The sequence below is a fragment of the Lepidochelys olivacea genome (genome assembly GCF_965140295.1).
Source record: "Lepidochelys olivacea isolate rLepOli2 genome assembly, chromosome: 3".
Taxonomy (NCBI): domain Eukaryota; kingdom Metazoa; phylum Chordata; order Testudines; family Cheloniidae; genus Lepidochelys; species Lepidochelys olivacea.
Window position 1 is genome coordinate 31,162,494 of NC_140413.1, and position 25,942 is coordinate 31,188,435.

Here is a 25,942-nt window from a genome sequence, read left to right on the forward strand (position 1 = left end):
GCTCTGCATCCATTAGCAATCCACTGAACTGCTCAGTTCCCCCACCCATAGCAGTTGTCGTTTCAGTCTTTGCAACCGGGCAAATCACAGCCGGCAAGCCTATCCTTCTGCCACCGGGGGCTGCTTGCAATGGAACCAGTGCAAGTCGGCTCAAAGGTGCGTGCAGGGCTTCATGATTCTGCACCCCCCAACATGCTTGTACACACACACTAGGGTCTTACTATGCCCCAGAATGCAGTAGGTCAGGGCCAGGGATGCTGATGCACTGGCCCTTGAGGGGACAGGGATACAAGTGCTACAGACACTGCTGTAGCTGAGCCATTCTGCCAGCTATGCTGCTCCTCCCCAAGGGGAGCCTCCTTTCCACTAGGAGAAAGTGCCGAGCTCCAGTTCTGCTAAGGCTGTACTTAACCTAGTAGCCATGGGGAAGAGGGGCCCTGGCTGTAAAAAAGTAAAATGTCTTCCAAACAAACTGGGTACCAGAGAAAAGTCAGTGGCCTCCCCAAGAGCTACAGAAGCACCAGCAGCATTCCAGCTTCTCTCAAAGCTGCTGTTTGTTTCTTTTAAAAATTAGTAATTTCACAAGGCCCACCCAATGCTACACAGAGAAACAGGAGCATTTTTCACAAATAGCCTTCACTGCAGCATCCCGGGGCGGAAACACACAGCAAGGTATTTCTGAGTCCACAGTTGCAGACAAGAGCCGGAGACACTGCAAGAGTCTAATAGGAGAGATTGGGGGAGTGGCAGTGGGTTATAGATCCTTTTGCCTGTACGCTCACCTTGTCTGAAACAAGCACTGAGCAGGTTTGTATTGACCACAGCAGCTTGTGATAGGAACTTGGTGCTCATGTCACAAAAACCAAATGCCCCCCACCTACCGGCACCCTCATGAGTAGAATCAGCAGTCACTATCGGCCAGTGGTTCCCAAACTTTAACAGCCTGTGAACCCCTTTCACTAAAATGTCAAGTCTCACGAACCCCCTCCTAAAAATGAATATTTCCAGGGATTTTCTCCTTTACCTGAGTATAAATTATAAAAGCAGTGATCTTGGAAATATTAAATTTGTTTTTACGACATTACACATTATTATTATTTATTATAGTATTTTTATTACATTACGAAAACAGCAAACACTCTTCCCAGATCTCACTTTTGTAGCTTGTATCACTTTGAATAAGCCTGTTATAAGAAAAGGCTCCTATATTTCATCAAGGAGTATCAAATGTGAAACAGCATGAAGGTATTCAAGAAGCCAACTCAGAGTTCCTCCTACATAGCATTCAGGTCTGGAGCAGTCCAGGCAAACAACACATGTTACAATAAAGCTTAAACTTGTTCACAATTTTAAAAACACTAGCTGCCTACTTAATTTTAAAAACAGCAAAAAATATCCACCTCCCTTTCCATTTCTTATAAGGAGTCTTGAAATTTCAATCTCCTCAGTGTGATAATATGCTTGCTTTGATCTGCATAGCTCTTGGAAGTCCAGGGGCTCCGGGCTGCTGGCCCCATGTTGCCTGGGGTCCCTAGAGACAGCTCTGTCTACCATTAGGAAATCCCCCCCCCTCCCCAAGAACACCCTGTAACATTTCACAAACCCCGTTTGAGAACCACTGCTATAGGCTGAGACGTGCAGCAGGTCAAGGTACGGGAGCTTGTGCTGCCATCCCCTCAACTGTACCTACTCTGTGGCTAAACAGAGATCTTCACGCTCCAACCCACAGTCTGGCACTTCTCATCCCGGACAAGATAAGGAAAGATCCATTCATTCAGCTACTTAACTGTAGTTCTACACAGGCTTCTGTCAGCTCCCCTAGGAAAGCCAATGGTACCCAGTTTCAGCTAAAAGCAGGGAGAGGCTGATCCCTTGAGAAATGGCATGACTGGTAATGTCCAGTGTTCCATTCAGGGCTACTGGGCTGTAAAGTCTCCAGCTGGACAGAATTACGTTTGCAGAGGTACCAAACTGTAAACAATGGGCCAATTGCGCTTACCAAAGTGCAATCAGGCGCTGCAAATTGGTGCTTATGATGCAGCAGTTCTCCACTTTTTTTTTTCTTTTTTTTGCCTTCGAGGACAGGCTGAGAGTTTAGAAAACGCTTCCTAGAGGCTATACGGAAAGAAACATCTTCTGATCTTTTATTTTAAACCTCTCAGTTCAATTAAAGAACTATATTAGTGACAGCAGAACTCCACAGTCATTAGAACAACAATGGGTGAAATCCTGACTCTACTGAAACCAATGGGAATTTTGTCATTCATTTCAATGGAGCCGCCCAATAATCCTTTACCTTAATAACTGTCAAAATATGCATGCGTACGCACATGCACACACTCTCTCTCAAGTGATCTATTTGGCTTGAAACCAATAAATATTAAACACAGTTTTGGTGTTCGCTATGAGGAGATAAAAACAAAGCAAGGGGCGCCTCTGTTGGCTGATATCTGTAAGAGAAATTAGAAGGCAAGGTTGTTTTTTTTTTTTGTTTTGTTTTAAAATTGCATGTTAGTCACAGCAGAAGGGAGGCTAAAATTTGTTAATTACATGAGAGTCTCGTAATTAGAAATGGACATATAAAATTTAATAGCTTTGGTTTAAAATATATCTTCAATTATACAATTAAAAAAAAGCAAAACAGTAGGCAAGACCAAAAACTCCAGTTTGATCAAACATACAACATTGCTATTATAATAAGACCCGTTTCCCAGAGTATTTTATAGTGGAAAACAATCCCTAATTTAAGTCACATACTTCGTTAAGGTAACAGTACAAGAAAATCATATCAAGTCTACATCTACAAATGATCTAAATCTACTTCCCTAGCCCTAGACTGATTCTGTAATAAAACTTCCACTTCCAATAAAAATGAATTTGTATGTCTACATGAGTGTATAAGAATTCCCTCGCCACAGTAACATTTCCCCCCGAATATATAAATGGAAGCCCAAATTACAGTAAATTCAGAGAAACTTGAGTACAACAGAGTTCTGTTTTTTTCTTAAAACCAGGACGTGCTTAGGAGAGATTACATGCTGGTGCAGTCTCATCAATATGCCCACAGCATTACAGACATGTTTCTTTTTTAGGTTTGAGTCCTACAAGCTGTCTGCAGTCTGCAAAAGCACTGAGCACTCAATGTTTGCTGAAAACTTGTACAGAGAGATTGTCACACAGCATGGAGAATATGGAGTGCTCAGTAGGTCAGCAAAACTCTGTCCCTGCACCAAATTGATCACTGAGGAATAATGGAGGGGTAGCAGGCCTGGTGCTGGAAGACGGGGGAATAGTCAGAGTAAAGGCTATGATACAATGCATAGCAGCAATTTTAAATATTTTTAATATTAAATATTTTAAAATTTAACAGTGTTTTGGTCACAGGCAGCCACTGCTCAGTTTCTCTTCCCACAGCTGCAGGCTTGATGCTTCACGATGAACACAGAGCATGGTGAGCTTGCCAGCCTGCAGGGCCCACTCCCCAGACACCTACTTGGATTGTGAGCATTGTGCTACATGGCCATACTGGTGGCTTGGGCCTTAATCTCTCAATCCTTATCTATTCACCTGCAGGATCAAGTTCTCAGGATCACAGGGTCTGCCAGACTGGATCAGCGTACTGGCTCATCTAGTCCAATATCTTGTCTCTGACAGTAGCCAGCACTGGATTCAGAAGATGGTATGAGAAATCCTGGAGCAGGCAGTTACGGAATAGCTGGCCGTAGGGAAAACTTCTTCATAAACCCAAGAGGTTGGCTTATTCCCTGGAAGCACAAGCACACAGCTCCTCTCAGGTTCAAGACTGAGAATACACAATCTTACTACAGGTACAGAATATGAGTAACACAGCCATTGTAGAACTTTATTTGGTAGTGTACAACACAAACCTAACCCACCACACCTCACGGTGTACAGAGTGGTCTGCTGTACGGTAAGCATCATTCCTTCTGCTTGGGAAAATCCTCTTTAAACAAGTCATCTCTGTGCGTTCTATGAATATAGAATGTGTGCTCAGGTTTGGCGCATACTAGGCTTTTAAATAGCTGGTTGCCTGTATAGAGTATCCTTTTAGGGAGGGTTCATTGCATATATTCACTGTATATACATGAACACCATATTTTTTGTATATATTATATATGACTCCTATGTACACATTTACAAACCTTCAAAAATATATTGCACTTATATACAATACAGCTTCATGTCAAATGAGTTCACACAGCAACTTAGGTAAGTTCTTCATGAGCAAGGCAGTTTTACATTCCCGCAAAAATTAAACAAGTGATTTCAGCAACATGCCCTGTTCAGCAGTAAACATTATTGAGTCTAGTCTCCCATAAGCATCAATGAGAGTTGTGCAGCTGCATCTACAAGAGAGCAGTCCAATAAGACACTATCAGCTGATAGGCTCACATGAATATTTAATAGATAAATAGAAGTTAGAATATCACCACTATTTCAAGGCTTCTCTCCCCATCCCCATTTGCTAATGTTTTGTACATAAATATTATTTAATTCCTGATATCTTTGTTCACTCATTTCAAGTGCACTGAGTTATGAGCATTGTTTTGTCCTTTGGGAAGAACAAAAATATGACTGTATCAACTTTGCTAAATACACAGTGCTCCGATCCCTGGAAGAACTGAACTCATTGGGTTTCTTCTAGAGAAAGCGATTAGTGTGTTACCCGGAAGACTAAATTACAGAAAAATGTTCATCTGAGACCTTCATTTAAAATCCACAGAGGTTCGATGGCTTTGGTCTTAGATCTCAGTGAGAGTGAGCTTGTAAGATCCTCCAGTCTCTTCAATCTGTAGCTGGAAGGTGTCTTCATTCGAATAGTGCTTCACAATATTGTCGTCCATGTTGATCAGGATTCTAGAAAGTAAGGCTGGTAAGTATTATAGTTTAAAGTGAAGAAGTTACCAGAAATGCATTAAGTGTTTCTGATTTAAAGCTAAGAGAACACTTCTGGACTGCCCAGAAATAACTCGGGATCTCTGCTACCCCTCTTTGACCCTTCATCTCCTATCATGGTTTAACTCAGTGCTTCTCAACCAGAGGTATGTGTACCCCTGGGCGTATGCAGAGGTCTTCCAAGGGGTACATCAACTCATCTAGATATTTGCCTAGTTTTACAACAGGCTACAGAAAAAGCACTAGTGAAGTCAGTACAAACTAAAATTTCATACAGACAATGAAATATTTATACTGCTCGACATATTACACTGAAATGCAAGTACAATATTTATATTCTTATTGATTTATTTTCTAATTATATGGTAAAAATGAGAATGTGAGCAATTTTTCAGTAATAGTGTGCTGTGACACTTGTATTTTTATGTCTGATTTTGTAAGCAAGTAGCTTTTAAGTGAGTTGTAACTTGGGGGTATGCAAGTCAAACCAGACTCCTGGAAGGGATACAGTAGTCTGGAAAGGTTGAGAACCACTGGTTTAACTGATCTAATCTGCTTCAAAAGTTACTGTTGTGGCTTGAAGCCACACTTACAAACCACTGTCACAATCTGAAAGAGCTGCAAGACCAGCATGTGGGAAATGGAGGGAGAATGATCTCAAAAATGATAAATAGAGCTGGGAGAGAGTCACACACACAAAATCGCCTGGTTGTGACACTCACCTGAATGCAAAACACATGGGAGAACCAGGTCCAAGACCATACTCTGTCTGATTCCACTTTGTATAAATAATTAAATGTTCACTGGTGCAGGGACTTGGACAGGGGTCTCACATCCCAGGTGAATGCCCTAAGCACTGGACTAGAGAGTCAGTCTCTCGCTTTCTGTCCCAATGAATATTTATTTATTTATGCAAAAAGTAGAACAACTCCAACAGGAGAGATGGAGACAGACTCCATCCCAGAATAGCCTGGGGGATAAGGCACTCACCTGGGATGCAGGAGACGCAGGTACAAGTCTCTGCTCTGAATCAGGATGCTGGAGGCATCCCAGGCAAGTGCCAAAACCACTGGGCTTTGGTTATTCTCGGGTGCGGCCTCTATATTTTTGCAGAAAATATCAAAAGGTCTCAGGTTTGTCCCACAGCAGAACAGGAAATTTTTTGAGATCTTGAAGGTTTTCATTGGATGGGAAAACCTTTTCCAACACAGCACTCCTGACCCACAATCTTTATGATCCTAACTCAGTTTCAAGACACATGGATAGTTCACAAAGCTCTGAACTGGTTCAGCTGGACACCTAACAAATATAGAAACAAGGTGGGTGAGGCAGGATCTTTTATTGGATCAACTTCTGTGTGTGTGGCTCAAAAGCTTGTCTGCCTCACTGAGATCCTCCTCATGTCTGGGAAAGGTACTCAGAGGGTACACAGCAACTAGACACCCACAGCTGGCCCATGCCAGCCAACTCAGACTTATGGGGCTGTTTCACTTCTAGTAGACATCTGGGCTTGGGCTGGAGCACAGACTCTAGGACCCTGTGGGGTGGGAGGGTCCCAGAGCTCAGGCTCCTGCCCGAGCCCAAAAGTCTAGACAGCAGTAAAACAGCCCTACAAGCCTAAGCCCACGAGGTCACGTCAGCTGGCACAAGCCAGCCATGGGTTTTTCTTTGCTGTGTAGACGTACCCAGAGTTTCACAGCTAAATACAAGGAGGAACAGGCTGTTTAGCATAAGTAGTGAACACACATTTCAAGGGACCATTCAAGGTGAAGTGGCCATTTAAACACAGCTACAACAGTGCACACAACTTAACAATTATGGATGTAACAACAAAACACAATGGGGATGGCAATTCAATTGCTGCAATCTGGATACATCACACCACTTCCTCTTTTCCTGAAATGGTCTTTATGGATACAGATGCCTGCCTAAATTGAATTGCCTTTGGTTAGCACACTTTCAATTCACACCTTTCCCAGGCAGTCCTGCTTTAGTATTTTGACTCATATGAGGACAGCTCTTTACAGCACATTCCAAAGGCATGGAAAATTAAAGGATTGAATACTGTGTCTAGTTCTGGTGTCCACAATTCAAAATAGATGATAAATAATTGGAGATGGTTCAGAGAAGAGCCATGTGAACGATTAAAGGGTTGGAAAACATGCCTTAACCTTACAGTGAAAGACTCAAGGAGCTCAATATATTTACCTAACAAAGAGAAAGATAAGGAGTGAGTTGATTATAGTCTGTAAATACCTACATGGGGAACAGAAATTTGATAATAGAGGGCTCTTCAATCTAGCTGACAGAGGTATAAACAAGATCCAATGGCTGGAAGCTGAAACTATACAAATTCAGACTAGAAATAAAGTGCAGGGTTTTTGTGTTTTGTTTTAAACAGTGAGGGAATTAAAGACTGTGGTGGATTCACAATCAACAACAATGTTAAATCAAGACTGGTGTTTTCCTTAAAAAAAAAAAAAAAAAAAAAAAAAGATTTGTTCTAGTTCAAACAGGAATTAATTCAGGGAAGTCTGGGGTCTGTGTTATGCATGAGGTCAGACTAGATAATCAAAATGGTCCCTACTAGCCTTGTAACCAATCCGTGCATTTTGGAACAGATTTAGCATCTGTGTTGTGTATGAAGGGAGCACGTGTACATGCAGGGGGTTTATAATGTGTATTTTATTTTTTTTTTAAAACAGCTGGACAACATCACAAGATATCACCCTTTCTTTGGAAAGCTGTGGTAGATGTTACTTGAGACATACTCACCCTTTTTTACATTTCTTGAAGATTTTTCCAATTTTATCAAAAGGAACATCATACTTGTCAGATATCTAGAACATAAAAAGAAAACAGAGTCCCTAAATGAGAGAGACTGTAGGTCACTTTGTTTGATTTACATCATTGTATCGTGCACCTGAGTAAAAGTGAAATACAAAAACCCTGCCTTGCAAGATTGACATTCCTAAAAAGTAGCCCAATCAATCAACAGGACATGCCAATTTTTAATCATTATGATTTCCAGTTTACCAGTGGATTAATTACTAGGACAGGAATCAGAGTAACAGCCGTGTTAGTCTGTATTCGCAAAAAGAAAAGGAGTACTTGTGGCACCTTAGAGACTAACCAATTTATTAGAGCATAAGCTTTCGTGAGCTACAGCTCACTTCATCAGATGCATATCGTGGAAACTGCAGCAGACTTTATATATACACAGAGAATATGAACCAATACCTCCTCCCACCCCACTGTCCTGCTGGTAATAGCTTATCTAAAGTGATCATCAGGTGGGCCATTTCCAGCACAAATCCAGGTTTTCTCACCCTCCACCCCCCCACACAAATTCACTCTCCTGGAATTTGGGTGGGGGGGTGGAGGTGAGAAAACCTGGATTTGTGCTGGAAATGGCCCACCTGATGATCACTTTAGATAAGCTATTACCAGCAGGACAGTGGGGTGGGAGGAGGTATTGGTTCATATTCTCTGTGTATATATAAAGTCTGCTGCAGTTTCCACGATATGCATCTGATGAAGTGAGCTGTAGCTCACGAAAGCTTATGCTCTAATAAATTGGTTAGTCTCTAAGGTGCCACAAGTACTCCTTTTCTTTTTAGGACAGGAATGCAATCAATCAGTTTCAATGCTTAAATTTTCTTATTTTCACTTTGAAGTTTCTGGTCAAATTTTTCAAACATCCATATTTAAACAACTAAATAAAAGTGCTCTCATGACTGAGCCCTGAGCGAACCCTCCGATTTCAACAAACTACTGAATCATGTTTTAACCACAACTGCCTCTATCAGGTGGTAACTGGGTTCCACACCATGGTGGCTTTATGTATGGCAGAACAGGCCTTGAAGAAAACTGGCACTGGTCACCAGGGATCTTAGTTTTCCATGATAAAAAATAAAAATAAAATTCTCTGATAAAAACCCTAATTTTTCTGCAATTAAAACAAAATGCTAAACTTTAGTTTCCCTAGCCACTGGGGAGAGGGAAGGATATGCTGCCCCCACATCCCAGAAGCAATGAGGTGAGGAATGTGCATGCTCTGCTAAGGAAATATCCTACAGCTGCAAATATCCTACAATAATTGGCAAAATGAGGTCAGTATAAAAAACAGCAGTCACCTCATTAAGTATTTTATTACATAAACCACATAAACCCGTAAAACCCACAACAAAGTGGTTGTTATTGTTCTACAACCAATTTTCTTTGGCAAGTTGCTTTATCTACAGTTTTGTTTTTGTTCTAATCTCACACTGATAGCAAATACCCATCTTGCATTACGTAGTAACAGGTGGGGATTTCCTGATTTAGATCTGTTCTAGTACATACATTCTGCTTGCTCCTACATCAGGGTCTGAGTAGAACTGGGTCAATGCTACAATTGGGTCAATAAACTCTTCTTCCCCCTGTACCCCCAAAGATTAGGTGCAAATGCTTTGTAACACATCGTAAGTGCAAGTCACAAAAGCCATGATGGAATCTCAGATTAGGGAATGGATTTTGGATCCCAGGACTAAGGCTAATGAGTACTTTCACTTTACCACCTTAAACCCTTCAGCCGTCAAACCTTAACAAGACACTGGTTGGACAAAGACAAGCAAGCAAAATCAAATGACCAAGAGTTTCAATGTTTGTTGTAAATTCAACAGGTACTCCCCAAAGTAACCTCTACACTTTCCCTGTACCCCAGCAGGCAATTGGAGGAGTGGGTGATATTTTGCAATTTAAGGGCTTGTCGACACTGCACCACAGTGCAGACTATGGGGGTGTGAATTGCAGAGCGCACCAAAATTTCATGCACTAACTGCTCTGCATGGATGCTGCTGGTGTAAAGAAGGTACCTAGCTGGTGCGAACATAGTCCTGTTTGAAACCACAGACCTTTTTAGTTTGTACCAGCAGCCTCCACACAGAGCAGCTGGAGCACATTTTGGTGTGCTCTGCAATTCACGCCCTTGTAATCCAAATTGTGGCGCAGCATAGACGTAGCTTAAAAATCACACTATTGTAGCCAGTAGCAAGAGCTACAGTTAAGGGTGCACAGCAGTTTCCATTCCAACCTCTCCGTTTTCACGTTTTCACACGCTCACAACTTCCTGAACTATTCACTTTTTTAATTTACATTTTCCAGGCTTGGTCTCAGACTAAAGAAGAATTTTATTTGTGAGTGCATGTGGGCATGTCTGTATAAAGTTAAAACAAAATCCCTTCAGCCATTTTTTATTATGGATAATAAAAAAACAACAACCAGTTTTCCCATTGCAAAAATAGATATTTTGCTGTAACCCTTGTTCAAAAACACCTTGAAATTTGGCATTAACATAGTCCCTTGGAATGAGGATACAATTCGCTAGGCTTGGAGGGAAAACAAAAAGTAATGAGAGACTGATAAAAATATAAGCCATTTGGACATGCTCCAGAAACTGTTCCAGCAACTAATTAAAATGTTACCCCCAAACTATGAAAAACAAACAGTCACAAAGTAGGACCCTGCAGATTAGTTTTGATACCAATGGAAAAATCTGAAAAAGCTTCTTCTGCAGCTCGGTGGAGAGGATCTGGATGAAAAATGAACCTAGGAGTGTATATTTTCCAATATGACTAGTGATTTTGGGTGCCTCAAGGTTTTTGGACATCCAGTCTGAGACACCTAAAAGGTACCTGATGTTCACAGAGTGCTGAGCAGCACCCATTCTTCAAAAATCAAGCCCCTTCAAGATGTCTCAAAGTTGGACACACAAAAATGGAGGCTCCTAAAATCACCAGTTACTTGAAAATTTAAGCCATGAGCTTCATCTGCTCTCTTATGCACAGATTATTCAAACTCTGAATTCTTAAGAGTGGAAAAATAGATCCCAGGCAAACATGTTTAATATTTCTAGAATCCAGCTATTCTTGACTGAGAGATCACTACTTCGAATGTATCTGGAACTACCACTAAACTCGCTAGAGCCCACTGCAGACTTAGCTGCTCCCCTGATGAGCTAAGCCCACCACAGCACCAGTGAAGGATGCCGGTAAGGAACGGTCTTTGCTTGCTCTATTTTTCAAAGTCAGCTTTAAATAGAAACTGAGGAGTTAACTGCAGTGTTCTCCCCCTTACTCAAAGGTCACTTAGGCGGAGAACCAGCACCTACTTTTTAACTGGAAGCAACAGAAATATTTAGATGACTCAAACTGCAGCTATGATTCAAGCTCCGCCATACTTTAAGTATTTAGGGAACCAGATGTCATGCTCATGGTTTCACAGACAGGATGCAAGGTTTTATGAACTGCCCTGATACTTACAGCTTCCATTAGACCTTTCAGAGATGGTGTCTTTAGCATAAGTGCATCAAAGACTTCTTCCAACTCCTTTCGGACATACAGCAACACTGAATGCAAACCAGAGAGAGTGCTTTAATATATATTTGTTCCTTGAGGACAAGGCATAAGTGAGTGTTGTGAAAGCACAGAGTAACATACATTAAGATAATGCAGAGAAGATATACACACAAACTTAGTTAAATCAAAAATGTACCTTTTATATGCTTGTTGAAAGAGTGACAAGCAACAAGACATGCAGAAGTGTCCCAAGCTCAGGTGCTAAACACCTTTGCCTTTGAAACTATCCTGCATTTGTCTCCATTTGTTAATGAGATAAAAGGCTACACTGGAAATGCTTTTAGAGAAGGCAGAGTAGTTGAACAAGTGGAACACACATCCTTCAGAGTCTCTTGGCTATGGGATGGCTTGGCCCATGCTATCTGGCTGCCTGGAGAAACTGTTAAATAAAATAATGCAGCAGATACCAGTTCAGTTACTCATGTTGAACTTGCTATTCCTTCTCTTTAGTTTCTTGCAACGGTCTATACTTTCCCCCCCATTTTAATCTTGTCTCTCCCCCTCTTTGCTTCCCCATTTCACTTCCTTGCTATTGTTCAGCAATATTTATTAGCAATCATGTTGCTCCATTTAGTAGGATATGGATCTGATTCCCCGCTCCAAAGACTGGACTGAAAGAATGAGAAGCCAGACAACCAGAGTGTCCTCCAGCTCATGGAGACGGAGCCATTACACAGAAAAACAGCCCCATTAAAAACTACATTAAGGCTGTGCAATAAGCAAATAAGAGCAGGGAAATGTGGACATGTAACAGCTTCAAAGTCCTTAATTCACCCTCTAATTACTAGGTATTGTGGCACATATTGTTTACTATGTTTGATAGCTCACTGCTCTGATGCACCTGTGATTTGGAAAAATATACTGTAACATCTAGGTCAAACGGGGTGAATTAAGCTTGGATGCTTGGAGATTTTTAATTTGGTGGAGGAGGTTTTAAAAATGAAGGCAGAAGGAGGGGGGCGCATTTAAAAGCGAACAGAGCAATAACCATCTATACAAGGGAAGCAGTGTGGCTTAGTGTACAGAGCACTGACGGACTCTGGACTTCTACTTCTGGTTCTTGCATTGGCCTGCTGGGTGACTTTGGGCAAGTCACTTCACCCCTGTGCCTCAGTTTCCCCATCTGTACAATGGAGATAATACTGGCCTCCTTTGTCAAGTGCTTTGAGGTCCACTGATGCAAGTTGCAGTGGGGGAGGTTTAGATTGGATATTAGGAAAAACTTTTTCACTAAGAGGGTGGTGAAACACTGGAATGCGTTACCTAGGGAGGTGGTAGAATCTCCTTCCTTAGAGGTTTTTAAGGTCAGGCTTGACAAAGCCCTGGCTGGGATGATTTAACTGGGAATTGGTCCTGCTTCGAGCAGGGGGTTGGACTAGATGACCTTCAGGGGTCCCTTCCAACCCTGATATTCTATGATTCTATGATGAAAAGTGCTATATAAAAGCTAGGTATTATTATAGAGCATAAATATGATGCTATGGCAGCTACCCACAGAATAAGGTCCCCATTTTATGATTTACTAAAGCTCTCATTAATTCTCATTTTCCCTTAGCAAACATCTTCATTTGTTTATCGCAGCCAGAGGGGAAGGACAGCCATATGGTTAAGGTTGTAACTGGGACTCCAGAGACATTGGTTCAGTTCCTCATCTGCCACAGACAAGTCCTTTAACCTTCTGTGCTTCACTTTCTCCATCTACGAAACGGGGATGATAGCACTTCCCTAATCAACAGGGTGCTGAGAGGTTAAAAACCATGAAAAAAAAAAAAGCCCTGGAGAAAGTGGTACGATTCTAGCTGCGGGAAACAGACACAGGGAAGTTAAGTGTCTTGCCAAAGTTTACTCAGCAAGTCAATGTCTGAGCTGTGAATAGAACCAGAAGTCCTAATCACGAGACAAAAACTCCCACTGTTCTTAAAACCAAAAATTATGTATTTGCAAGTTTAGCTGGCTCCCCTGCTGAGGCACAAAAGGGAATATTTTCTTCCCAAAATAAGTGCTAGCAGGAGATGCACAGATGAGAATCAGATGGGCACATCAAAAGAGAGCAGACACTACCCTCCCTGACCCACCCAAAGAAAAGCATTCCTACCCCTTACCTGGCTTTCTTTCATGGCAATGCAACAAATGTGTCAAAAAAAGAAAAAGTTACCTCGTTTTGGTTCCTCTGTTCTGGTCAACTTATTGGGAGGTGCAATAAAATCATCTTCAGTTATATAAGGCCCCCTCTTCATATTAGAGCTGCAATAGGGAAAGAAAAAAAAAGCATCATCAGTAGGAGCAGCCTTCTTGCCTGGAAGCAGGGAAATGGCCACGTCATGGATCTTATGATGTACATAATTTGAGAACCTGGGTAACTATTACCCTAATTACAATGGGCATTACTTTCTACACAAGTCAATACACATTATTTACAACTGCCCAGGTGCTTTGATTCTGCTGCTGCTGCTGTTGCTTATAGGTCTGACTATGGTCTGGGGCTTACATAAGGGGAGGAGTAAAACACAGAATATTAGAGTACATGGCAAGCTCTTTGGGGCAGGGACCTCACCTTCCTAGTTGATTTTACAGCACCATGCAATTCAATAGTGTTATAGAATGGATGAAATAGCGAGTCTCTTACCCTTCACCCTCCAGTTCTTCTGGTGCAACTGGAAGGACCTTTAAAACAAAACAAGAAAAAATTTTGAGTATACAGAGAAAGGTGCTCTATATTCAACTATATTGGATAGTAAATGACATGGGACCATTAACTGGAACCTACCACAGTGTGTGTGGCTAGCTAGCTAGATAGCTAGCTAGCTAGATAGAAAGAAAGAGGACCTGAGAAGCCAACAATAGGAACATAGAGATCAGACCAGAGCTCCTAGACCAGTATCCTGTCAGTGGCCAGCATCAAACGCTTTACAGGAAGGTGAAGTATTACCTGCCCACAAAGCAAGTTTTCTTCCTAACTCCCATTTGTTAGGCTTATGCCATGAAGCATAAAGGTTTATATGATCACACTTAATACTAACTTTTTGCTCCCAATTGTTATACATTTAAGAACCAGCCCAGTGGCTATGTACAGTATTATTACATAGGCAGACAATGCCCCTAATTTTATATTAAGGGCACACAATGGCATCACATACATGAGTCCCACGCTGAAGACTGGAATGGTGAAGGTCAGGAATAAAAAGAACTGGCTGAGTGTCAAGATCTTGGGATGGCTTGAAGACAGTGACGTCTGTCCGCTTGTGGGAAGGAAGCATTGGCACTTTGACATCGGGAACTGTAAAGAGATATCAAAGATCATAATATATGGATATTTGTAATATATGGATATTTAAGACAATGACATGGTTGTAGCCTTACTCGTTAAGAGCAATGTATTGCTGTTAAGCAGTGATGTGCTGGGGTGGGTGTGAAGGGGAGGGTCTTCGGATCCCATTGTTAATTTCTCAGCCTAGTTTTTTTTGGGGGGGGGTGTGGAGAGTAGGGGAAAGTGTGAGGTTTTCCCTTCTCTGATGGAGTCACCTATTCTGGGGACCACTAAATCACCCTGGCCAAAGATGCTTATTCCTTTTGGAATGGGTCACATGTCAGGTATTTTCAGTAAAATCTTCCCAAAAGATAGCTAAAAATCCTCGCGGTTCCTCCCACACACCCCAATTTCAAATGGCAGAGTTTAAACACTACTCTACTTTCAGTGCACTCCTATTTTTTCAGGAATCTACCACAAGCCTTTCCAGTGAGTGGCAGGAAGTGTTTGCCAAGTGGCATTGCTTCCCTCCTTGGCTGGGGTTAGGAGAAAGGGCTTTTGTCTAAACGGGTAAACAAATGAATTAATAGATTTCCCCCAGTAGCTCACTCCTTCTCTGTGAGCTCATGCACTCTGGTATATGGGCATGCCTTGTTTCAATATTGGTAGCATATCACTTCTTAAAAGCGCACAGAGCTGATCAATATTTGTTTCACTTAAGAACATTTATGAAGGATGGTCTTATGGGCACAGGACTGGGAGAGTCACATCTAGGTTCTAGTCCCGCCTCTGCCACAGACTTCCTGTGTAACTCACTGTACCTTTCTGCACAGTGCGGGGGATATTTCAACCTCACAGGGGCTATGAAGCTTCAGTCACAGAGTATTGAAAAGCATTTGGAGATCCTCAAATGGAAAGCACTACAGAAGCATTGTTACTACTGTGAAGTAGAGTTCGGCAAGATGCCAACATTTTGCAGAATGGAAAGTTGTGTGAAAAATTTTGGTTCACCATTGTGAATTGAAACAAAACATTTCAGTCTAGTTCAATATTAATCTGTTCCCTTGTTAGCCACTGTGTGCCTCCTGGCAATGTCGTTTGGGTGCTTCTGGGATGGACCACATGTACTACAGAGCACTGTGGTCACAAGACTCCAATGATGCAGCACATCAGTTCAACCAGCGGGAAGAAACCACAGTGCATCATGGGAGATGTAGTTCAGCTAGGAAGCCTAGCCTACAGAAAATGGAGTATGAGGTATCTAAACTACAGCTCCCATGAGGCACTCTAGCAGCTCTGATGAACAGAGATTAATGTCAAACTGACCCAAAATGAAAGATTTTAATTTGGGTTGGCAAACTGAAGTGTTTTGATTTGGGTTAAGCCTGCCCAAAATGAAATATTTCATTCTGAATTTCCCATGGAAAAAAAGTTGAAAAAAATTTCAAAACAATTAGTCAAAAATTTAAATTCTGTGGGAAAACTGATTTTCTAAAACTTCAACCAAAATTTACCAACCAGCTCTATTATGGAGCAATCCATATAGATACAGCAATTGTGTCTCTGGAAGCCACTGTAATGCTTATAGCTCAAAAATAGCCAAACAATATGTATTCAACCTTAATGGGGAAATAAACAGTACATCTGGGCTCAGCCCAAGCATAGGAAGTTTAGCTCCATAAGCAGCATTTATGAAGATAGATACGAACTTCTACAAATGGGGGGTTTAGCATGCAATTACCCTTTCTCAGCCATTAGCTCTAGTACTGTACACAGTCGTCTCTGGATCCTGCTTGGGCTACTGTACTTGGGATAGGAGACACCCCCCCCACACACACATACACACTTGTTAAATGCTAGCAAAGCATTGATCCTTCTTTTTATGATATATTTAAAAACTCTGCCCTCCCTGTAACTGCCCTTGAACAACTGAGTTTCCCTGTGTGATTGTGTTCTTCTGCGACCGCAAGGCCTGCATTTGCTGGGTCAGGAAACCCTGTTTAAACAAACTGTGAGGTTAATGCTTTATTGAACCAAATCAGACTGTTAAAAGCAGAGCTTCTGACAAGCACATCAAGTGGATGTAACATCTTCAAACAGCCCAGAGGAGAGACAAGGAATACACACTTTTCCTTGCTGCACAACGTGAAGGAGAAACAGGGATACAAACTTTACACCAAACAAACTCTGTTAATGTATAACTGACCATCAAAACATTGGCTCCGTAGGAGTCAACATAAAAGTATGATCTGCAGGAGAGAATTAAGAATGAAAAGCAAACAAATTTGGAAGGATATAGCTAGAAAACCTTTTGCTCATTCCAGCATCAAGCCCCTCGGGCTTACTTTTACATGCGTAGAAACAATGCCTAACTAGAGTATTAACTAAAAAGGGGCAGCTCAGCTCTAATGGGTCAAGTACAAGGCTGGGAATCAGGAGATCTGGGTTTGTATTGCAGACTCTGCCAGTGACTTGCTGCATAGCCTTGGGTAAATCCCTTAAGCCTGATTTGCAGAGGTTCTGGGTATTTCCAGCTCCTACTGACTTCATTTGGAGTTGCAGGTGCTCCACCAGTTCTCAAAACTAAGCCCTTAACATTCAGTTTCCCATCTGTAGAAACAGGGATAATAATGTTTACCCAACTTTGTAAAGTGCCTTGCACAACACTTTTCATCTTTGATTGCAAGTGCCAAGTGTGATTTCATGCTGGTCCAAATAGCACTGCCTTCTCCCTCTACTCTCTGGCTCCTAAAAGCCATAAAGTGATTGGATGTACAGTGGAGCCCACTCAGTGAGCATATAGTTTCTTTTCGAGTGAAGAAGAATTGAAGTTCCTAACTTATCCTGTGCATTGCAAAAATACAGTTCACAATCCCATATACAGTGGATTCAAGTGAAGCTATTTTATGGGAGGAAAAAAAGGCAAGCAATGACTCCTTTCTAGGAAAATTCCATTGTACTGAAAACAAAACTAGTCTGTAAGTGACATGAGGCCTACGATTTAAACACTTGGCGGAATAATTTCTACTTACAGGCATTCAATTGGGAGCTGGGGTCAGTGCACTTGCCTTTTCTTTTGCTTTGTTTTCGTTCTTCATCCCTGATCTTCCTTTCTGCTCCCTGTCAGATGACAGATTGGGGAAGAAGGGAGAAAGAAAAAAATAGTCTCTCAGTTGTTTGTTTGTAATACCCTCAGTTCAAGGACATTGATCTTTACAGAGAGAACACGTGGCGGTCAGTCTCACATTAACCACTTCATCAGGTCAGCCAGAAAATACCTCTTTTGAAATCTGTCCAGTACTTATTCCGAAGCACTGTCATCAAATCAAAATTTAATGGAAGTATGACAATCACTTGAATTTGTTTTAAGTTTGGGACTGTGGTAAAATGGCAAGTTACCACACAGTTACTTCAGCTTTTCCATACACTTAAGAGAATAGCAGTGTCTAAGATATAAAACAGCGATCATTGAATTTTTCTCTGATCAAAAATATTCCTGATGCTATAATCAAGCTAAATCCAGAACCCCTAGAGTTTTACAAGGATGGAACAAGACATACTAGCATGTTGAAGAGTCTTGGTCAGCAGCAACTGTGCCATCTTTCACAGCACTAAAATAATACAAGCATCACTTTTCATCCCTCAGAACAGTGCTAGCTTCTATGGGATCAACAAACACCTAATACAGAATAGATGGAAGCAGAACCTACCTCACATTTACAGAATTCCCTGTCCCTCCAAAAAGAATGTGACCAAAAAAAAACCTCAACAGCTAGTCAAGTTTTCTATGACGTATAAGCATGTAGATACCTCAGGAAGTAGGGATGGTCTAAGGCTCTGCCAGGACCCAATGAGATTTGAATTTGTTTCCAAACTCTGCCAGAAAATTCTTGTGTGATCTTGGGGCAAGTCACTTAGTCTGTCTCAGTTCTGTGAAACAGGGATAACAACTCTTCACTTTCTCCCAAATTTCATCTGTCTTGTCTATTTAAACTGTAAGCTCTGTGAGGCAGGAGTTTTTAAATGTATTTTGTACAGGACCTAGCACAACAAGGCCCCAGTCCCAGTGGGGACCTGTCACAGAGTGGGTAGGTGGTGCTGCTACTGGTTCTATTGCATTAATTCAAAGTGAAACAGTGATGGAGTCTCCTTAAATTAGCTAAAACCTAAGAGTAAGCCATATATAGGCCGGACTATTAACTTCGGATTCAGAACAATCATAACCAAAGGATTGGCTAGCCAAAGTGGCAGCATCCCTATGCTCATCTGCATGTGCCAAACACCTAAGTCCATTGCCTGCCCAGAACATAGGATGCAGTGGAAAATTGTGAGGTGTGGAGGAAGATTTGGTGATTTGCTTTGTAAAAGGAAAACTCAGATTGGCTTGTAAACAACGCTTGGGGAAAGGACACGTCACACCAAACACAGCAGAAATGTAGTTTCTGCAGTTAAAGTAGTTGCATTTCTGAACCATTTGCCAATTTTCAATACAAAAGTAAAAATGGAGGTCCTTGCACACTGAATTCTCCCCCAACACAATGAAATTTGACAATCTGATCAGGAAAAACCTCTCAAATAAATAATAATAATAATAGGCAACTATAAGCTTCACACAGTGTTAAAGCAACTCCGATGACAGCCAGAAGTAGTCACCTAGAATCCTCCTGTTATTCTCACCCACAAAAAATTGTGTAAGAAAACATACAGGCTAAGCAAGAGAAAATGTACAGGCTAAGCAAGAAGAGTCACTTCCAAATGACTGGATTTCAGGCCAGAATTCAAAGTGTTCAGTGATTCAAAGTCGATTCTCTTGCAGTACTGACAACCAATAGCATAACTTCATCTGCTGGGCTAAGCCACTGTAGCAGAACCAGCAAAGGGTTTTTGGGCTCAACAGCAAGGAATCACTTTAACAAAAAGAAACAAAAAAATCACACTGCTAGACATCTGATAAATTAAGAAACAATTATACAACATAATGTAGGTTAATAACGGTGTTTGGACAACTCAACACATCTATAACGAGGCTGTTACATGAGGCAGTATTGTCTAGTGATTAGAACACAAACGTTCGAGTTCTAATCCTGGCATTGCCACCAGCTCTCTCTGACCTGGGCTAAATCACCCAACTTCTTTATATCTCAGTATCCCCCCCCAGCAAATGGAGATATTTACCTACCTCATAGGGGAGATATGGGATTCATTAATGGTTGCATGGCACTTTGAAGATATAAAGCTATACACAGGTACCAAGTATTCTAGTGTCATTCTAAGTAAACTCAAGGGGGTGGTGACATTAAGCCCCAGGATGGAGAACTGGTCAGTAGCCCAGGAAAGATGGTATTTGAGCTGTGGTTTACAAGACTTATCTGTTGTTTAGTGAAGCTTATGATCAACCTTTGTAACTGGTAGTGGGCTTTTTGATTAACAAGCAGTGAGTTCTGCCAAGCTAGAATAAATGTTATTTTATTAAAGCAAGGTCCCCAGATGCCTCAGTGAGTGGGGCCAGTACATGTTCCTTAATAAAGATGGGATGTGGAATCAGAAAGGCAGAATGACTTTTGGCGAGGGTGGCAAGAGCAAAGGTCAACCTCACCAGAGATGATGGGGGCGGGGGGCAGAGGAGGAACTGGCAGAGCCGACACCACAAGGGGAAAGAGGAGGAGACACGAAATTAGAAATAGAGGAGGGGAGGCCAGCCAGCTCCAGAAATAAATTAGTTCAAAGAGGAAAAAGATGACCCAATATTAGACTTGCAGGACTTCAAGGCAGCGACCAACATCTTTGTTCTATAAGGCACCCAATGTTTTGGTGCTGTGAAAGCAAGCAGCATGGATATATTCTATCATGAATAATTTTTCCTTATGTTAATGGCCTGTCTTTGTCCCCTAAAAAATGGGATGGAATTAAAAAAAAATAAAAAATACCAAGGCTGCCACCATTAACACAACCCACTCTAACTTCAAGACTGAAGGGGCACAACAACAGCCTGCAACATTAACAGAGCAGAAGTGTTGGAATGTAACAGCAGTCGAGAGTCAGTGAGGGCCAGATGGGTCAGTTCAAATTTTGCCTCAGCCCTATATTTTCTTGTTCACACAGGGTTAAGTCAAGTACTTACTGTTATTCATATGTAATATTTCAGAATTGCAATTTCTCTATTGTACATTTTTAAGACATGTACGTGTATATTTCCAATATGTATTTGAGGAAATCCTCTTTTGTTACACACCCACAACCATACAGCTGCATGGAACTTGGTTTTTAAAAAGCGATGCTGGTTCTGAGTCACAGGAGCACATTAACAGCCTCTCAAATTCCATATACAACCAAATTCCACTTATTAAGCTTTGGAACATAGGAATCTCCAGATTGGATCAGACCAGTCGTCCATCCAGTCCATATTCTATCTGTCACTGACAGCCAAGACCAGATGCTTCAGAAAAAGCCTCAGGAAAACCCTGTATGAAGCAAGAGTTAATCAACGTGGAGAGCCTCTTCCCAATCCCATCAGTTAGAGGGTGGATTATGTCCTGGAGTTTAAGGGTTCAGTTCCCTATTAAAACTTCTGGTTTGTGGGGTAGCTTTTTGTTTGTTTGTTTTTAAATCCTTAAGATTATAATTTCACTCCTGGGCCAGTTTATATCCATTTGTTCTTGTGTCCACATTGATACTGAGCTTAAATAATTCCTCTCCCTCTCTGGTATTTATCCCTCTGATATATTTATAGAGGGCAATCATATCTTCCCTCAGCCTTCTTTTGGTTAGGCTAAACAAGCCAAGCTCCTTGAGTCTCCTTTCATAAAATAGGTTTTCCATTCCTCGGATCATCCTTGTAGCCCTTCTCTGTACCTGTTCCATGTTTAAGAAGGATAAATTCAAACTGGGAGACCAGAACCAGTTGAGACAATGATAGTCAAATTTCTTTTTGAGAATTGTTACCTCATGAAAAATTGGGTTTATTTGTTAAGCACCAACAATGTGCTTAACCCTGTACAAGCCAGACTCTGTTCTGAAGAGCTCATAATTTAACAAACAGGTAGAGGAAGCGTAACAGGATCCTCAACCCTAGAGCCACTAACAGCACCATTATAAGCAGAGCTGTGCGAGTAACTGATTATTCAGGAAAAAGTAAAGGAGTACTTATGGCACCTTAGAGACTAACAAATTTATCTGAGCATAAGCTTTCGTGAGCTACAGCTGAATGCATCCATTGAAGTGAGCTGTAGCTCACGAAAGCTTATGCTCAAATAAATTGGTTAGTCTCTAAGGTGCCACAAGTACTCCTTTTCTTTTTGCGAATACAGACTAACACAGCTGCTACTCTGAAACCTGATTATTCAGGGTGGTGGCTGCTCTAGAAATAAAATAAAATAAAAAAAAGAGTTTAGTTCAGGTTGAACTGCATCTGAAATTGTTCAGAATTTTCAGTGAAATGAAAATTTCAGGTTTGTTCCTGAGCAGAGATTTGAACCTATGCCTACCATATTCCAGGTGCATACTCTAATCACTGGGCCAAAGCTTAAAAACAGAGGGCAGCAGCACCAACACCTCCTCTGGCCATTCTGTGAATGGCTGAAACTGTGTGTGTCAAATTTGCAAATAATTTGGAGTCAAGCAAAAGTGCATTTTTCAGCAAATAATCTATTTGCTCAAAGTGAATTATAAAATCTGCTGTCTCTTTATTATTAGCAATTCTTGTACACAGCCAGCAACTGCCTGGAGTTTTTTTTTCTGGCAGTCTGAGTAGAATGATTTTTCTCAATTCAGTGATAATATAACAACCTGGCATGGTGTACATGGCATGTCCTTACTGTGTGAAGTCTCATTAAATATGAATTAAATAATGAGATAAGCGTCTAGCAAGTAAGTAACAAGACAAGAGCATACAGTAATAATGCATATGACATATGCATGTTGCAAGGCCAAAGGCCAGTGCTCCCAGTCCTTCTGAAGTTTATGGACAGCTCACTTCATCTGTACATTGTGCAGTGGGTCACTACTATTCTATAATGCCTGGACTTCCAAACAGATGTTTATTACAGTGGAATATACAGATCCAATCTCCATGGAAAAGCTTCCCTCTAGCTGAAATCCCAGTTTGAACATTTGGCAAGGCAATGCAACTGCATGGGGGGGTTCATTTCACAGTGAAGTTTTGCTGCAGGTAAATTCCACTGTAAATATCCTCCTTGAATTGAAGTAAGCTAGGGCTAAAGGATATGTATCGGGATAGAAGGAAAGGGTTCTTCCTTATTCTGTAATATACAGACCTAGTAAGCACCTAACCCCCACACCCCTGCAGACAGAATTGTAGGCCCTGATCCTGCAACTTGCTGCACACAGGCAGACCTGGGTGCCTATGCAGAGCCCTGGTGATGTTAATGGGGTTCACCCATGTGCAACAAAATACAGGCACATCTTTCATTGGCTGACTCATTAAGCAGATTAAGTGAGGGGATCTGGGAAGCAGGTCTTTAGAGAAGATTTCGCATTTCATGAACATCTCTTCTCGCTCTCTCACCTAGTGGGACTGCTAAACACTGAGGATGGCGTGGAGGTTAAAGAAATTCTAGGCATGGCCCAGTATCTAAACAAATACTTTGCCTCAGTCTTTAATGAGGCTAATGAGGATCTTAGGTATAATGGTAGCATGACAAATGAGAATGAGGATATGGAGGTAGATATTACCATATCTGAGGTAGAAGCGAAACTCGAACAGCTTAATGGGACTAAATCAGGGGGCTCAGATAATCTTCATCCAAAAATATTAAAGGAATTGGCACATGAAATTGCAAACCCATTAGCAAGAATTTTTAATGAATCTGTAAACTCGGGGGTTGTACCGTATAACTGGAGAATTGCTAACATAGTTCCTAGTTTTAAGAAAGGAAAAAAAAAAAAAGTGATCTGGGTAACAACAGGCCTGTTAGTTTGACATCTGTAGTATGCAAGGTCTCGGAAAAAATTTTGAAGGAGAAAGTAGTTAAGGACATTGAGGTCAATGGTAAATGGGACAAAATACAACATGGTTTTACAAAAGGTAGATCGTGCCAAACCAACCTGATCTTCTTTGAGAAAGTAACAGATTTTTTAGACAAAGGAAACGCAGTGGATCTAATTTACCTAGATTTCAGTAAGGCATTTGATACGGTGCCACATGGGGAATTATTAGTTAAATTGGAAAAGATGGGGATCAATATGAAAATTGAAAGGTGTATAAGGAATTGATTAACAGGGAGACTACAGCGGGTCCTACTGAAAGGTGAACTGTCAGGCTGGAGGGATGTTACCAGTGGAGTTCCTCAGGGATCGGTTTTGGGACCAATCTTATTTAATCTTTTTATTACTGACCTCGGCACAAAAAGTGGGAGTATGCTAATAAAGTCTGCGGATGATACAAAGCTGGGAGGTATTGCCAATTTAGAGAAGGACAGGGATATCCTACAGGAGGATCTGGATGACCTTGTAAACTGGAGTAATAGTAATAGGATGAAATTTAATCATGAGAAGTGTAAGGTCATGCATTTAGGGATTAATAACAAGAATTTTAGTTATAAGCTGGGGACGCATCAATTAGAAGTAACAGAGGAGAAGGGCCTTGGAGTATTGGTTGACCACAGGATAACTATGAGCCGCCAATATGATATTGCCGTGAAAAAAGCTAATGCGGTCTTGGGATGCATCAGGCGAGGTATTTCCAGTAGAGATAAGAAGGTGTTAGTACCATTATACAAGGCACTGATGAGACCTCACCTGGAATACTGTGTGCAGTTCTGGTCTCCCATGTTTAAGAAGGATGAATTCAAACTGGAACAGGTTCAGAGAAGGGCTACGAGGATGATCCGAGGAATGGAAAACCTGTCTTATGAAAGGAGACTCAAGGAGCTTGTCTTGTTTAGCCTAACCAAAAGAAGGCTGAGGGAAGATATGATTGCTCTCTATAAATATATCAGAGGGATAAATACCAGAGAGGGAGAGGAATTATTTAAGCTCAGTATCAATGTGGACACAAGAACAAATGGATATAAACTGGCCATCAGGAAGTTTAGACTTGAAATTAGACAAAGATTTCTAACCATCAGAGGAGTGAAGTTCTGGAACAGCCTTCCAAGGGAAGCAGCGGGGGCAAAAGACCTGTCTGTCTTCAAGATTAAACTTGATAAGTGTATGGAGGAAAAGGTATGATGGGATAACATGATTTTGGCAATTAATTGATCTTTAACTATTCACGGTAAATAGGCCCAATGGCCTGTGATAGAATGCTAGATGGGGTGGGATCTGAGTTAATACAGAGAATTCTTTCCTGGGTATCTGGCTGGTGAACCTTGCCTGCATGCTCAGGGTTCAGCTGATCGCCATATTTGGGGTCGGGAAGGAATTTTCCTCCAGGGCAGATTCGAAGAGGCTCTGGGGGTTTTTTGCCTTCCTTTGCAGCATGAGGCATGGGTCACTTGCTGGAGGAGTCTCTGCACCTTGAAGTCTTTAAACCATGATTTGAGGACTTCAATAGCTCAGACATAGGTGAGAGGTTTATTGCAGGAGTGGGTTGGTGAGATTCGGTGGCCTGCATTGTGCAGGAGGTCAGACTAGATGATCATAATGGTCCCTTCTGACCTTAATATCTATGAATCCCCTCCGATTCCCCTTCCACCCATGAACCCTCCCAATATTCCAACAGCACCCCTCACTGAATACAAAAATCATGGCCCAGTGTTTAGAACACCACCCTGTGAGACCCAGGTTCAACTTCCTGCTCCACCACAGGCTCTCTTGTATCACTAAGAGTTAGTGTAATGCCGACAGAACCCGGTCATTGGCAGGCAGGATCGAACCGGGGACTTCTGGAGCTTCGTGCATGAGCCTCTACTACATGAGCTAAAAGCCAGCTGCCTCTTAGCTAAGGCTGTAGAGCAGACTCATTTAACTCTCTCTAAGTGGTCTCAATGCCACTTGATGGGACAGAACACTACACCCAGGAGGTGTGGGGGTTACATTAGTTTCCCAGACCTGAAGAGTAGCTCTGTGTAGGCTCAGAAACTTATCTTTTATTGGACCAATTTCTGTTGGTGAGACATTACCTCACTCACATTGTCTCTCACATTAAAGATTGTGAGGCATTCAGTTACTATGGTAATGGTGATCACTTAAGTACCTAAGATAAATAGATGGAACACTTAAGTTTCAAGCCTTGGCCACTGTTGACAAATAGTTCTTAGGAGGAGAGAAGGTGACTAATGAGTCATCCTCTGCAGTCAGATGGAGGCACTGCTGCAGGTTGGGACACACAACTAATAGAGGTGACCGGTCAAGTCTATTTTTATACTATTTAAACAGAGCTTGAGCCAATATTTGAGTGATCTGTATTGACAGAGATGTG

At 41.5% G+C, this 25,942-nt stretch overlaps 1 protein-coding gene across 3 annotated transcripts in view; it reads right to left on the reverse strand.

Annotated features, from left to right (window-relative positions):
* Positions 1-2,604: 2,604 nt before the first annotated feature.
* Positions 2,605-25,942, reverse strand: part of GRHL1 (grainyhead like transcription factor 1) — a 65,655-nt gene continuing 42,317 nt past the window's right edge. Inside the window, exons 10-17 of one of the 3 annotated variants that reach the window (XM_084624773.1) lie at positions 17,595-17,682; positions 14,453-14,592; positions 13,942-13,979; positions 13,471-13,559; positions 11,220-11,305; positions 7,693-7,757; positions 4,726-4,878; positions 2,605-3,764 (exon numbers count right to left, since the gene is read on the reverse strand). In XM_084624773.1, the coding sequence (XP_084480899.1) occupies positions 4,764-4,878; positions 7,693-7,757; positions 11,220-11,305; positions 13,471-13,559; positions 13,942-13,979; positions 14,453-14,592; positions 17,595-17,682 (621 nt within the window). In that variant the 3' untranslated portion in view covers positions 2,605-3,764; positions 4,726-4,763. Of the gene's footprint in view, positions 4,879-7,692; positions 7,758-11,219; positions 11,306-13,470; positions 13,560-13,941; positions 13,980-14,452; positions 14,593-17,594; positions 17,683-25,942 lie in introns of all 3 variants that reach the window. The other 2 variants (XM_084624774.1, XM_084624775.1) reach the window with 2 other exon arrangements.